Source organism: Dendrobates tinctorius, unplaced genomic scaffold (assembly GCF_039654945.1).
Source record: "Dendrobates tinctorius isolate UK_male_01 unplaced genomic scaffold, ASM3965494v1 ptg000102l, whole genome shotgun sequence".
Taxonomy (NCBI): Eukaryota; Metazoa; Chordata; class Amphibia; order Anura; family Dendrobatidae; genus Dendrobates; species Dendrobates tinctorius.
Window position 1 is genome coordinate 3,236,747 of NW_027361770.1, and position 15,515 is coordinate 3,252,261.

Sequence of the window (15,515 nt, forward strand, 5' to 3'; positions counted from 1 at the left end):
GCTCGCTCATCACTAATAATCAGTCAACATTGTGCTAAGAAAGCTTTCTGTCTGTTTTCCTTAAAGGGAATCTGTCAGAAGGATCAATTCTTCTAAGCAATCCAATGTCTTATGTCAGAGAAATCCATGTTTCTCTTAGTATGTAAGTGAATTGTTAAGATCTATGGGTGGGAGAAGGATGTATCTGAGAATCTGCCTCTGAGGCCGTGTACTTCTTCTGCCTGTATGACAATTACCAATCATAGGCAAGCAGGAATATGCAATGGAAAAAAGAGCACACCCCCACAATAGTTTAGAGCATGTTTCTCAGTGTATTATATGTAATGATAGTCTGTTCTCTTCAATTATCTCACTGCAGAGCTGCATGCGATTACAAAATTCAGGGGGTAGAGCAAAGATTAATGTGATTACTAAGACTTCTTCAGTTTTCATGGTAGACAATGTAGGATACAGCTGAGTTGAGCTTTGTCTCATTACAAATATTTTCATCAGTTTTCCTTTCAGAGTTCTGTCAGCCAGGTGTACTTTCCCTCCCCTCACACTGGCTGCTGTGATGAAAGCTGAAGAAGTGTTAAGGTACTGTCACACTAAGCGATATCGCTAGCAATATCGCTATAACTTGTGACGTTATAGCGATATTGCTAGCGACATTGCTGTGTCTGATACTTACCTACGACCCGCTCCCCCGCTGGTTATCGCTGATCGCGCGAGAACGTCCTGGACCGTTTCTCGTCACCAGCTTCCTGCTGGGCTTCCTGTGGAGAGACGAATGACGAGCGTGGACGTGGGCGGGAGGACGTCAGGATTGCCTAGTGTGACAGGTAAGTAGCGACCCCTGTCCCCAGCGATGTCGCTGGTGAGATCTGCCTGTGTGGCAGCTCACTAGCGACCACTTAGCGATGTACCAGCGATCCTGACCGCGTCATATCGCTGGTCGGGATCGCTGGTACATCGCTAAGTGTGACAGTACCTTTACTAATCACACTTATCTGGACTCTACTTTGAGCACTTTCTAATCACTTTCTAAATCATCATGTTCTCTTAAGAAGCAATTTGCATATGTTATAACATCTCACACTAAGAAACCAAGCTATTGTGTGGGGGGTGCATGTGTCTGTCTGCTTATGATTTGGCAATGTCATACAACGGTAAAATGGGAGAAAGGGGAATATGCTCAGAGGAATATTTTTTGTAAGATCTCTGTATTGCCATAGATCTGACCAGTTCATTTACATATTAAAAAACTGGATTTATCTGTAATATTTGTAAATAAGACATTTTATCACAGATATCAAGGTATCATTGTATTCAAATATCTATGACCTGTATGCCCATATACTTGGCGTTGGAGGGTTGAACTTTCTGACGAATTTCCTTTAAATTTGTGAAGTAATTTTTTTAAAGTAACAAGAGTTGTGCTTCATAAGAGGAGAAATGGTATAAAGAATAAATTATAGTTTATCTTGAATCCATTCATAATCTCGGCTTAAAAAGTGCATACAAAATCCTGATCAGAATCGGTTTGTGTGGTCAGGTCAGAAGGATCAGTTAAGACCTAACATTATGTTCATATTGGAGATGATCTAATCTGAGTGACTGACTGTGGAATCATTCTTGGTAAGGTTTGTATTTTTTCAAAACAGGTGAAAACCTAGAATTACTTCACACAATAGTATGCAAAATCACCAGGTAAAACACACTGAAGTTCACACCATATGAGCTGTATAGGTACAATAACATGTATGCAAAGTGCACAAATGTAGTACAAATACCCAATATAGACCCTTTAGCAAAGGTGCAAAGGAGGGCATATATGCCAAATAGCAATCACGAGACTCCTATAGTAGGGGTTATAAAAGTGAAAATGCAACCTCTCATGAGGTATAACCCTCGCAGAAATAGTATAATGACAAAGTCATAAATAGAAGTTCGGGAAAAAAATGTACAATATATGTGCACAATATAGTGCATGTACCCTTGGGGGTTTGTTCTCTGTCGCCAGGTATGCACTTAGCACTTTAGCAATTATCTACTATGTTCACTGCCTTGTGGGCTGGTTTTAAGCGGGCATTGGTGCAATCATGTGTGTAGAGGCTTCCCATTATGTGGAACATTGCCCTGAACATCTCTCCTGGACTTCGTTCATGACATTTGTCATTATATTTTTTTCAGGGGGACATACACCATTTGTGGTTATATTTTGATCTCCATACCCCCTTCTTGATTAGAGTCTTGTGGCTGCTATAGGATATATGTAGCACAATCCCTATGTATATTTTTTCAGGACTTCTTCTGACACTGATCAGGGGTACAGACCTCATGTGAGGCTATATAGTGAGTGATACCCCCCTGTTTTTGATTGGAGTCCTGTGTGTGTTATAGGGTATAAAGTATATGTAATACAATCCCTGCACGCATATAAATATTTTTTTAGGACTTCTTTTGACATTGGTCAGAGGTACATACCTCATGTGAGGAGTGATTTATACACCCCTTTAGGAGTCGTGCGGTTGTTATTTATACACTGGTATTATCCATATTTCCACTTTTTTCTCTGGGTACATGCACTATATTGTGCACATATATTGTACATTTTTTTCCCGGACTTCTATTTATGACTTTGTCATTTTACTATTTCTGTGAGGGTTATAGCTCATGAGAGGTTGCATTTTCACTTTTATAACCCCTACTATAGGAGTCTTGTAATTGCTATTTGGCATATATGCCCTCCTTTGCACCTTTGCTAAAGGGTCTATATTGGGTATTTGTACTACATTTGTGCACATTGCATACATGTTATTGTACATATACAGCTCATATGGTGTGAACTTCAGTGTGTTTTACCTGGTGATTTTTCACCTATTTGTTCTCTTCTCCTTGTTGTTTTTTCATTATGGGTATTAATAAACTATTTGCATTCACGTCCATGTACATGTGCTTCATTCTTCCGGTTCTGATTGGATTTCTTTGATTTATGGGAAAGGGCGAATTATTTAGACCTCTCTTTTAGGGTTTACACAATAGTTTGCAGAGCTTACAGGAGGTCAAAATTAAAATCTACTGCAGTGTAGGTAGCAACATTGACAGATCTTATTAGAATGAGTAGTAGGAACTGTTCAAGTATCATGCACAACACTACCATGATGCATTCAGTACAAAACTTATTAAGAAACGATAGACTGAGTAATGTTGAATAAGATTACTAGGGAATAGTGGGAAATACATAACTGTACCAATGTTTTAATATACTGACATATTTAAATGCTTACCGACTCCTCCAAAATATGGTGAAATTGCATTCCAGACTCCTATGCTTCCTCTTCTTAAGCGTTGTCCAATTGCAAGCTCTAAATGGAATATTGGAATTCCTACCAAGATGAGTGATATTCCATATGGAATTAAAAATGCACCTAGAAATAAAGGTATTCTCATTAGAATATATAAAATACGTTTTAAATAGTTATTGGGAAGTCTGTTACATACACATTTTGTTCTGCAGCCTAAAGAGGTACAGTATATTGCATGTCTATTTTGTACCACTAAACCGTGGATGTCACAACTGATATAACCTTTACACAAGCAAGTGTAATCGTAAAATTATGCTTTTAATGCTTCAATTTAAAAATGTCTACAGATATAATACACATAAAAGATAGCAACATTGAAAAAATCCACATGAGAAATTATCAACATGTGTCCAAATACAGGAGTTCAGAGCAATCATAATAATCATTGTTTGTATTGTAGACAATCAATGCTCACAGACAGAACTAATCTAACAGCACATGAAAAGGTACAAGTCAAGCAGGAAAGACCAGGCAGGTATAATATAGTACTCCCCCTATTTTTCCTAAGAATATGAATTCTATCCTAAACAAAGTATCCCACTGCGCTAAACAAACCTAACTTGCAACGAACTTGCATTAAAAAATTGACTCTTTTTAAATCATGTTTTTAATTCATTTTTATTAAAATTCATATACGGTATATACACTTTTTTCATCGGTCTCTTAATCACATTATGGTTGTATTCTTCTTTTCATTCGGTGACTTTGACCAGACACTATGGCTTATATGCAAGTTCACAGGGAAAATCGCTGCTTGATTATGTTCATTTTTTAGTGCAAGTTCGTATCTATTTTTTTCTGAATTCTTTTATCTTCGTAAAATCATTTCTTCTTTTTTTTTTAGCACTATTGAATAGAAAAACTGTTAATACTATGAAACATCAATACATAATATATTTTTACTAAATTATGTATCAATCCATGAGCACATCATGTGTCGTATCTGTGAACTTTGACATTGTCTGTTTGTCAGGTGATCCTATTGGCGCCTTTATTTGAAATTCTGCCTATTTAAAACAGCATACCTGTTCTGATTCTGTATTTGAGTGGTATTTCCTGATAAAGAAGTCACTTGAACTTTTAAACGCATTGAATAAACCACCATTGTCATGTGAAGCACGCCTTGACCTACAAATAGGCTGCGGTCTCACTAACCGATGAGAAATATGGTCCGTATTTTACATGCGTAATACGGAGAAATGTCCCCTAAATAGTGATCTGTATGTCATCCGTAATCAAGGTGTGGTCGCGTATTTTGCGCATGTAAGCATCCGTATGGAATCCATATGGCATCCGTATGTAATCCGTATGGCATCAGTATGCCAAGATTTTTTCGCAGGCTTGCAAAATGGACATATAATGGATCCCTATGACAGGTTGAAACCCAAACGAAAGAATAGATACTGTATATACACATAAAATACATATATATATACAGTTGTGGCCAAAAGTATTGACACCCCAGCAATTCTGTCAGATAATATTCAGTTTCTTCCTGAAAATGATTGCAAACACAAATTCTTTGGTATTATTATCTTCATTTAATTTGTCTTAAATGAAAAAACACAAAAAGAATTGTCCTAAAGCCAAATTGGATATAATTCCACACCAAACATAAAAAAGAGGGTGGACAAAAGTATTGGCACTGTTCAAAAAATCATGTGATACTTCTCTAATCTGTGTAATTAACAGCACCTGTAACTTACCTGTGGCACCTAACAGGTGTTGGCAATAACTAAATCACACTTGAAGCCAGTTGACATGGATTAAAGTTGACTCAACCTCTGTCCTGTGTCCTTGTGTGTACCACACTGAGCATGGAGAAAAGAAAGAAGACCAAAGAACTGTCTGAGGACTTGAGAAACCAAATTGTGAGGAAGCATGAGCAATCTCAAGGCTACAAGTCCATTTCCAAAGACCTGAATGTTCCTGTGTCTACCGTGCGCAGTGTCATCAAGAAGTTTAAAGCCCATGGCACTGTGGCTAACCTCCCTAGATGTGGACTGAAAAGAAAAATTGACAAGAGATTTCAACGCAAGATTGTGCGGATGTTGGATAAAGAACCTCGACTAACATCCAAACAAGTTCAAGCTGCCCTGCAGTCCGAGGGTACACAGTGTCAAGCCGTACTATCCGTCGGCGTCTGAATGAAAAGGGACTGTATGGTAGGAGACCCAGGAAGACCCCACTTCTTACCCCGAGACATAAAAAAGCCAGGCTGGAGTTTGCCAAAACTTACCTGAAAAAGCCTAAAACATGTTGGAAGAATGTTCTCTGGTCAGATGATGCAAAAGTAGAGCTTTTTGGGCAAAGGCATCAACATAGAGTTTACAGGAGAAAAAAAGAGGCATTCAAAGAAAAGAACACGGTCCCTACAGTCAAACATGGCGGAAGTTCCCTGATGTTTTGAGGTTGCTTTGCTGCCTCTGGCACTGGACTGCTTGACCATGTGCATGGCATTATAAAGTCAGAAGACTACCAACAAATTTTGCAGTATAATATAGGGTCCGGTGTGAGAAAGCTGGGTCTCCCTCAGAGGTCATGGGTCTTCCAGCAGGACAATGACCCAAAACACACTTCAAAAAGCACTAGAAAATGGTTTGAGAGAAAGCACTGGAGACTTCTAAGGAGGCCAGCAATTAGTCCAAACCTGAATCCCATAGAACACCTGTGGAGAGATCTAAAAATGGCAGTTTGGAGAAGGCACCCTTGAAATATCAGGGACCTGGAGCAGTTTGCCAAAGAAGAATGGTCTAAAATTCCAGCAGAGCATTGTAAGAAACTCATAGATGTTACCGGAAGCAGTTGGTCGCAGTTATTTTGGCTAAAGGTTGTGCAATCAAGTATTAGGCTGAGGGTGCCAATACTTTTGTCTGGCCCATTTTTGGAGTTTTGTGTGAAATGATCAATGTTTTGCTTTTTGCTTCATTCTCTTTTGTGTTTTTTCATTTAAGACAAATTAAATGAAGATAATAATACCAAAGAATTTGTGTTTGCAATCATTTTCAGGAAGAAACTGAGTATTATCTGACAGAATTGCAGGGGTGTCAATACTTTTGGCCACAACTGTATGTCCCTGACTAATAATTAGATTATGATTTGTGTGAACAATTTGAGACGTCTAGGTGTTAAATTAAGGGGTTAATTCGTTGTAAAAAAAAAATGTGTGGGCTCCCGCGGCAAAATCGCAACCAGAAAGGTAAAGCAGGTGAGTGAGGGCAGATTTTAACCCTTTACTGCCATGTGACGTACTATCCCATCCATGTGCCCTGGGACTTAATTCCCAGGAAAAGGATAGTACGTCACAGTGATCAGCAGCGCCCACGTGGTGAGAGCCGCTGATCGCGGCCGGGTGTCAGCTGATTATCACAGCTGACACCTGGCACAATGTGTCAGGACTCAGGGGTGGTCACAGACCGCCCCCAACACGCTAACCCCTTGCACACAGCGATGAAACACGATCGCGGTGTACCAGGGGTTAAAGGGAAGCATCGGCAGGGAGGGGGCTCCCTCCGTGCTTCTCTGAGCCCCCCACAGCAGTGCAATGTGCAGCGCTGCTGCGGGGGGCTCTATCCCTGCAGGTCCCCGAATCCAAGATGGCGGCGGGGACCTTCAGGGGCCTGCAGGTAGCTGGCTTCCTCATGCCTGCAAAGCGCAGGCAAGGAGGAAGCCTGTGTAGTGCCTGTGACAGATCGCTGATCTGTCACAGTGATCTGTGATGTGACAGATCAGCGATCTGTCACAGGACAGTGATGTCCCACCTGGGACAATGTAAAAAAGTAAAAAAAAAAAGTGTAAAAATAATTTTAAAAAAATCACTAAATAAATAAAAGAAAAAATATTCCCTAATAAATTCATTTTTTGGAAATAAAAAAAACAATGAAAGTACACATATTTGGTATTGCCACGTCTGTAACGACCCGCCCTATAAAACTGTCTCATTAGTTAACCCCTTTAGTGAACCCCTTAAAAAATACAAATAAAAAACGAAGCAAAAAATAATGATTTATCATCATACCGCCGAACAAAAAGTGCAATAACACGCGATCAAAAAGACGCATATAAATATGCATGGTACCGCTGAAAATGTCATCTTATCCCGCAAAAAACGAGCTGCCACACATCATCATCAGCAAAAAAATTAAAAAGTTATAGCTCGCAGAATAAAGCGATGCAAAAATATTTATTTTTTCTCTAAAATTGTTTTCATTGCATAAAAGCGCCAAAACAAAAAAAACGACATAAATGAGGTATCGCTGTAACCATACTGACCCGAAGAATAAAAGCGCTTTATCAATTTTACGGCAGACGGAACGGTGTAAACGAATCCCCCAAAATAAATTCATGAAACGCTGGTTTTTGTTCATTCTGCGTCCCAAAAATCGGAATAAAAACCGATCAAAAAATGTCATTTGCCCGAAAATGATACCAATAAAAACATCAGCTCCTCCCGCAAAAAATAAGACCTCACATGACTCTGTGGGTCAAAATATGGAAAAATTATAGCTCTCAATATGTGGTGATGCAAAAACTATTTTTACAATAAAAAGCGTCTTTTAGCGTATGACAGCTCCCAAAAATAAAAAACGCCATAAATAGTAAATCAAACCCCCCGTTATCACCCCCTTAGTTAGGGAAAAATAATAAAATTAAAAGAAAATGTATTTATTTCCATTTTTCCATTAGGGCTAGGGTTAGGGCTAGGGTTAGGGCTAGGGTTAGGGTTAGGGCTGAGATTAGGGTTAGGGGTGTGTTAGGGTTAGGGTTGGAGTTATAATTGGGGGGTTTCCACTGTTTGGGCACATCAGGTGCTCTCCAAATGCAACATGGCGTCTGATCTCAATTCTAGCCAATTCTGTGTTGAAAAAGTCAAATGGTGCTCCTTCCCTTCCAAGCTCTGCCATGCGCCCAAACAGTGTTTTACCCCCACATATAGGGTATCAGCCTACTCATGACAAATTGCAAAACAACTTTTGGGGTCCAATTTCTCCTGCTACCCTTAGGAAAATAAAAAATTGGGTGCAAAAATATCATTTTTGTGGAAAAGCCCGGACGTTATAAACTTCTGTGAAGCACTTGGGGGTTCAAAGTGCTCACCACACATCTAGATAAGTTCCTTGGGGGGCCTAGTTTCCAAAATGGGGTCACTTGTGGGGAGTTTCAATAGTTTAGGTACATCAGGGGCTCCCCAAACGCACATGACACCCGCAGACCATTCCATCAAAGTCTGCATTCCAAAACGTCACTACTTCCCTTCCAAGCACCGACGTGTGCCCATACGATAGTTTTCTCCCACATATGGTGTATCAGCGTACTCAGGACAAATTGGACAACTTTTGGGGTCCAATTTCTCCTGTTACCCTTGGGAAAGTAAAAAAATTGGGGACTAAATGATCATGTTTGTGGAAAAAATACGATTTTTTTATTTTCACGCCGGTCGTTATAAACTTCTGTGAAGCACTGGGGGGTTCAAAGTGCTCACCACACATCTAGATAAGTTCCTTAGGGGGTCTAGTTTCCAAAATGGTGTCATTTGTTGGGGGTTTTCACTGTTTTGGTACGTCAGGGGTTTTCCAAACGCGACATGGTGTCCAATCTCAATTCCAGCCAAAAATGTCAAATGGCGCTGCTTCCCTTCCGAGCTCTGCCATGCACCCAAATAGTGGTTTATCCCAACATGAGGGGTATCAGCGTACTCAGGATAAATTGCACAATAACTTTTAGGTCCTGATACCCTTGGAAAAATAAGAATTGAGGGTGAAAAGAAAATGTTTTTTGGAAAAAATATGATTTTTTAATTGTACGGCTGTACGTTATAAACTTCTGTGAAGCCCTTGAGGGTTTAAAGTTCTCACCACACATCTAGATAAGTTCCTTGGGGGGTCTAGTTTCCAAAATGGGGTCACTTGTGGGGGGTTTCCACTGTTTAGGTACATCAGGGGCTCTCCAAACATGACATGGCGTCCGATCTGAATTCCAGCCAATTTTGCATTGAAAAAGTCAAACAATGCTCCTTCCCTTCTGAGCTCTGCCATGCGCCGAAACAGTGGTTCCTACCCACATATCAGGTATCAGCGTACTTAGGACAAACTGCACAATAACTTTTGCAGTCCAATTTCTCCTGTTACCCTTGGTAAAATAAAAAAAATTGAACCTGAAGTATTTTTTTTGTGAAAAAAAGTTAAATGTTCATATTTTAAATATTCAAAAAATTCCTGTGACGCACCTGAAGGGTTAATAAACTTCTTGAATGTGGCTTTGAGCACCTTAAGGGGTGCAGTTTTTAGAATGGTGACACTTTTGGGTATTTTCTATCATATAGACCCCTTAAAGTGGCTTCAAATGTGATGTGGTCCTTAAAAATAAAATTTTGTTGCAAAAATGAGAAATCGCTGGTCAAATTTTAACCCTTATAACTTCCTAACAAAAAAAATTTTGGCTCCAAAATTGTGCTGATGTAAAGTAAACATGTGGGAAATGTTACTTATTAAGTTTTTTGTGTGCCGTATCTCTGTGATTTAAGGGCATAAAAAGTCAAAGTTGGAAAATTGCGAAATTTTAAACATTTTCGCCAAATTTCCATTTTTATCATAAATAAACGCAAGTTATATGAATGAAATTTTACCACTAACATGAAGTACAATATGTCATGAGAAAACATTGTCAGAATCACCAGGATCCATGGAAGCGTTTCAGAGTTATTACCGCATAAATGGACAGTAGTCCGAATTGTAAAAATTGGCCCATCATGAATGTGCAAACCACCCTTGGGGGTTAAGGGGTTAATAGCCTTGAGAGAGATGATTGTTTTTGCCCCCCTGACTACAAAAATCTGCCCCCAGACACCCCAGAAAAGGCGCATCTATGAGATGCGCCTTTTCTGGCACTTATCCTCTTTATTTGGCTCATCTTTCATCGTTTTTAAGAAACCTCAATATGGAAGAGGCCAGGAGCCATTTGGTGACCTGCATTTCTTGCTACATGTTCACAGACTTACCAGTGGAAAAGCCAAACTTCACATGCCACAAATGCAAGCTTGTGTCCCTGTTGGAGGAAAAGTTGCAAAATCTCAGAGGTTAGCTACGTTGAAGATCATTAAGGAAGGTGAAGAGTTCTTGGACAGAGCAGAATTATCTCTTCATGTTACAGAAAGAGAAGAAATTCGAAGTGCACCTGAAGAAAGAGAGGAATGGAGACATGTGACCCAGAGAAGCAGGAGGATCAGGAGGCAGTCAGCACCCATACTGCTCAGGAACCAGTACCAGGCTCTCACGCAGGAAAACAATGAAGAAATACATCAGGATAAGACTTTGCCAACAAACAGCAACCTTGTACGCCTTCAGAGTCCTCCTGGATGGAGAAAGAAAAATGTTGTGAAGAAACGGAGAGTGGTGGTCATGGGGGATTCCCTGTTGAGAGGAACAGAGGCTGCTATCTGCAGACCGGATATAACTTCAAGAGAAATGTGCTGTCTTCCAGGTGCAAAAATTAAAGATGTGTCTGACAGGATATCAGGACTCTTCAGACCTACAGATGACTACCCATTCCTGCTACTACATGTGGGGACAAATGACACCACAAGAAATGACCTGGAAACCATCTGCAGAGACTTTGAAGACTTAGGCAAGAAAGTGAAAGAACTGGGAGCGCAGGTGGTCTTCTCTTCCATCCTCCCAGTGGATGGCCATGGAACAAAGAGGTGGAATAAGATTCTGCAGGTGAACAACTGGCTACGTCGATGGTGCCGTCAGCAAAGATTTGGATTTCTTGATCACGGAGTGAATTACTTATACGATGGACTACTTGCTAGAGATGGAGTGCACCTTACGAAGACTGGAAAGCATGTATTTGGAAGTCGCCTTGCTACACTTGTAAGGAGAGCTTTAAACTAGAACAACATGGGAAGGGAAGCAAAAGACCAGAAAAAGCCATACACCTGACAAATGCTATTGAGAACTCTGCTATTAGAAGTGGAAAGGAAGAACAAAGATAAAAGAATCTAATTAATAAAAATATTGGAGAAAGAGAAACCTATCACAAACTAAAATGTTTCTATACTAATGCACAAAGCATGGGCAACAAACAAGGAGAATTGGAACTACTAACACAGGAAAAGAAATATGATGTCATTGGAATCACTGAAACTTGGTGGGACAATACACATGATTGGAATACAAGACTAGAAGGATACAACTTATTTGCAAGAAACAGACTTGATAAACGAGGAGGAGGTGTCGCATTGTATGTTAGAAACACGTATATCTGCACAGAGATTGAAGCTTCAGAGACTGGGAGTTCTGTGGAAACTGTTTGGGTAAGAATACAAGGACAGAACAATGGAAAGGACACCATTGTAGGCATTTACTACAGGCCGCCTGTGCAAGCTGAAGACATGGATGAACTCTTTATGCCTCAAATGGCCAAGTTCTCCAAAAAATATGACATAGTTGTCATGGGAGATTTCAACTATCCAGATATTTGTTGGGAATCTCTCTCAGGCAAAACTAACAGGTCAAGGAAATTCTTATCCTCTCTTGCTGACAACTTTATCTTCCAAAAGGTAGGGGAGAAAACAAGGGGAACTGCTACCTTGGATCTAATCCTTATAAACAGGGAGGAAATGGTTGAGGAGGTAAAAGTGGCTGGGACCCTAGGAGGTAGCGACCATGCTATTTTAGAATTTTGGATAACTAGAGGCGGAAGACCTGTGAAGACTCAGACGTCAAGGTTAGATTTCAGAAAGGCAGATTTTAAGGGATTCAGAAAAAGAATTAGAGGGATCCAATGGCTGGATATCCTTAAAGACAAAAATGTCCAGGAAGGATGGGAAATCCTGAAAAATGAAATTCTCAAAGCACAGTTGTTAACAATTCCGAAAAGAGGGAAGAATAGGAAGCATTTAAGGAAACCAGGATGGATGAACACAGAACTTAAGCACATGCTAAAAAGGAAGAAAAAAATGTTTATAAAATGGAAAGAGGGAGGCATATCTAAAGAAGAATATAATGCTGTCTGCAGAACCTGCAGGGCACAAATCAGATTATTTAAAGCTGAAAATGAATTGAGGCTTGCAAGAGATGTCAAAAGCAATAATAAAGGATTTTGGGGATATGTCAAAAGTAAAAGAAAAGTCAAAGATGCTATAGGATTTTTACAGGATGAAAATGATGAAATGGTAAGACAGGATGTTGAGAAGGCCGAACTTTTAAATTCCTATTTTGCATCTGTTTTCTCTCAGAAAGGAAATGTAACATCAACTGTTCTTCACTGTCCTATTAAGGGAATAGAAGAATCCAGGATATCTATAAACAGAAAGATAGTGAGGAAACACTTAGCTAACCTAAATGAATTCAAGTCTCCAGGTCCAGATGAATTACACCCCAGAGTACTGAAGGAGATAGCAGAAGAAATTTTTGAACCCCTCTCCATAATCTTTGAAAATTCTTGGAGAACAGAAGTGCCAGAAGACTGGAGTAGAGCAAATGTTGTTCCTATCTTCAAAAAGCGGAAGAAGGTGGACCCAGGCAACTATAGGCCGGTGAGTCTGACTTCTATACCAGGAAAGATCTTTGAACAAATTATTAAACAACATGTATGTCAGTACCTGGATAAGAATGAAGTGATTAAACAGAGTCAGCATGGGTTTGTAACTATTAAGTCATGTCAGACTAACTTAATTTCCTTCTATGACGGAATCACTGATTGAGTGGATCACGGAAATGCTGTAGATATAGTACATCTTGACTTCAGCAAAGCATTTGACAAAGTCTCTCATACCATCTTTATTGAAAAAATGACTGAGTATGGAATGGACAAGGCAACTGTTAGGTGGATTCATAACTGGCTTAGTGATCGAACCCAAAGAGTGGTCGTAAATGGCTGCACATCCAGTTGGAAGAATGTCTCAAGTGGGGTACAACAGGGCTCTGTCCTGGGCCCTGTATTGTTCAACATCTTTATCAACGATTTAGATGAAGGAATTGAGGGTAAACTGATTAAATTTGCTGATGACACAAAGCTAGGAGGGATAGCTAATACTAGAGAAGAGAGAGAGGATTCAAAAAGATATAAATAAACTGGAGAAGTGGGCAGCAACTAACAGAATGGTTTTTAACAGGGAGAAATGCAAAGCACTACATCTGGGCAATAAAAATGAAAAAAGCATATACAGAATGGGAGGAATAGGGCTAAGTGACAGCACATGTGAAAAAGACTTGGGTATACTAATAAATCACAGACTGAATATGAGTCAACAGTGTGATGCAGCAGCAAAAAAGGCAAATGCAATTCTAGGATGTATTAACAGAAGCATACAGTCTAGATCACGTGAAGTCATTATTTCCCTCTACTCCTCTTTGGTCAGACCTCATCTGGAATATTGTGTCCAGTTTTGGGCACCACATTTTAAAAAAGACATCAACAAACTGGAGCAAGTTCAGAAAAGAGCGACCAGAATGGTGACCGGTCTGCAAACCCTGTCTTATGAGGAAAGGTTGCAGGATTTGGGAATGTTTAGTTTGCAAAAGAGAAGACTGAGAGGAGACTTAAAAGCTGTCTACAAATATCTAAAGGGCTGTCACATTGTAGAAGGATCAACTTTATTCTCATTTGCACAAGGAAAGACTAGAAGCAATGGGATGAAACTGAATGTGAGGAGACACAGATTAGATATTAGAAAAAACTTTTTGACAGAGTGATCAATGAGTGGAACAGGCTGCCACGAGAAGTGGTGAGTTCTCCTTCAATGGAAGTCTTCAAACAGAGGCTGGACAGACATCTGACTGGGATGATTTAGCGAATCCTGCTTTGAGCAGGGGGTTGGACCAGATGGCCCAGGAGGTCCCTTCCAACTCTACGATTCTATGATTCTATGATTCTATGATTCTATTTCCATTGCCCTGTAACTGTGGCTAATGGGTTAATATTAATGAATTAATGTCACCTTGCAATTGGAAGGTGACATTTAGCAGATTAATAATGGAGAGGTGTCAATTAGACACTTATCCATTATTAACCCTAGACTATTAAACGGTTAAAAAACACGCAAACATTAATTAAAAATTATTTTAATGAAATAAAGACACCTAGTTTTTGACAAGATTTATTGCTCTGGTAATCCAAAAATGTATTACTGCAATCCATCAGAAAGGGTTATGTGGTTTACACAGGGACCGGTGCTAATGTGACCAGCCCCATGTTAACCACTGCCAGAATGAATTATTTAATCTCTGCGCAGCCTCCCTGGCTGCCCGGTGATGAACTAATGAGTGTGGGAAAGTTTCTGCATTTTTTCCCATGCTCATCAGTTCACCTCAGGTCAGCCAGTTACGTCACTGAGGCTTCGCGGAGTCCCCTGGTTGACTGGAGGTGAACTAATGAGCATGGGAAAAAATGCAGAAACTTTCCCATGCTAATTAGTTCATCTCCAGGCAGTCAGGGAGGCTGCACAGAGATGAAATAATTCATTCTGGCAGTGGTTTACATGGGACTGGTCACATTCGCATCGGTCCCTGTGTAAACCACTTAACCCTTTCTGATGGATTACAGCGGGGGGACATGACTGAGCAGCAGAGATGTAAGGATATGGTTGCTTTTTTGTTTTATTTTTGTTACAGGTTGATGGTTTATTTTTGGATTACCAGAGCAATAAATTTTGTCAAAAACTAGGTGTCTTTATTTCATTAAAATAATTTTTAATTAATGTCTGTGAGTGTTTTTCAACAATTTAATAGTCTAGGGTTAATAATGGATAAGTGTCTTATTGACACCTCTCCATTATTAATCGGCTTAATGTCACCTTCCAATTGCAAGGTGACATTAATCCATTAATATTAACCCATTAGCCACCACTACAGGGCAATGGGAATAGAGAGGATAAGTGCTAGAAAAGGCACATCTTGTAGATGCGCCTTTTCTGGGGTGTCTGGGGGCAGATTTTTGTAGCCGGGGGGGGGGCAAAAACAATAGTCTCTCTCAAGGCTATTAAAATCTGCCCTCACTTACTTGCTTTACCTCTCTGGTTGCGACTTTGCCGCGGGAGCCCACGCATTTTTTTCCAATGAATTAACCCATTAAGTTAACACATAGATGTCCCAATAGATGTCCCAAATTTTACACACAAACCCTACTATAATTATTAGTAAGGGACATATAAAAAAATACATGAAA

At 39.8% G+C, this 15,515-nt stretch overlaps 1 protein-coding gene across 1 annotated transcript in view; it reads right to left on the reverse strand.

Moving 5' to 3' along the window:
* Window positions 1-15,515, reverse strand: part of LOC141099802 (sodium-dependent neutral amino acid transporter B(0)AT3-like) — a 1,161,745-nt gene that overhangs the window by 973,109 nt on the left and 173,121 nt on the right. Inside the window, exon 2 of the mRNA XM_073587870.1 lies at window positions 3,270-3,410. Within this exon, the coding sequence (XP_073443971.1) occupies window positions 3,270-3,410 (141 nt within the window). The remainder of the gene's footprint in view (window positions 1-3,269; window positions 3,411-15,515) is intronic.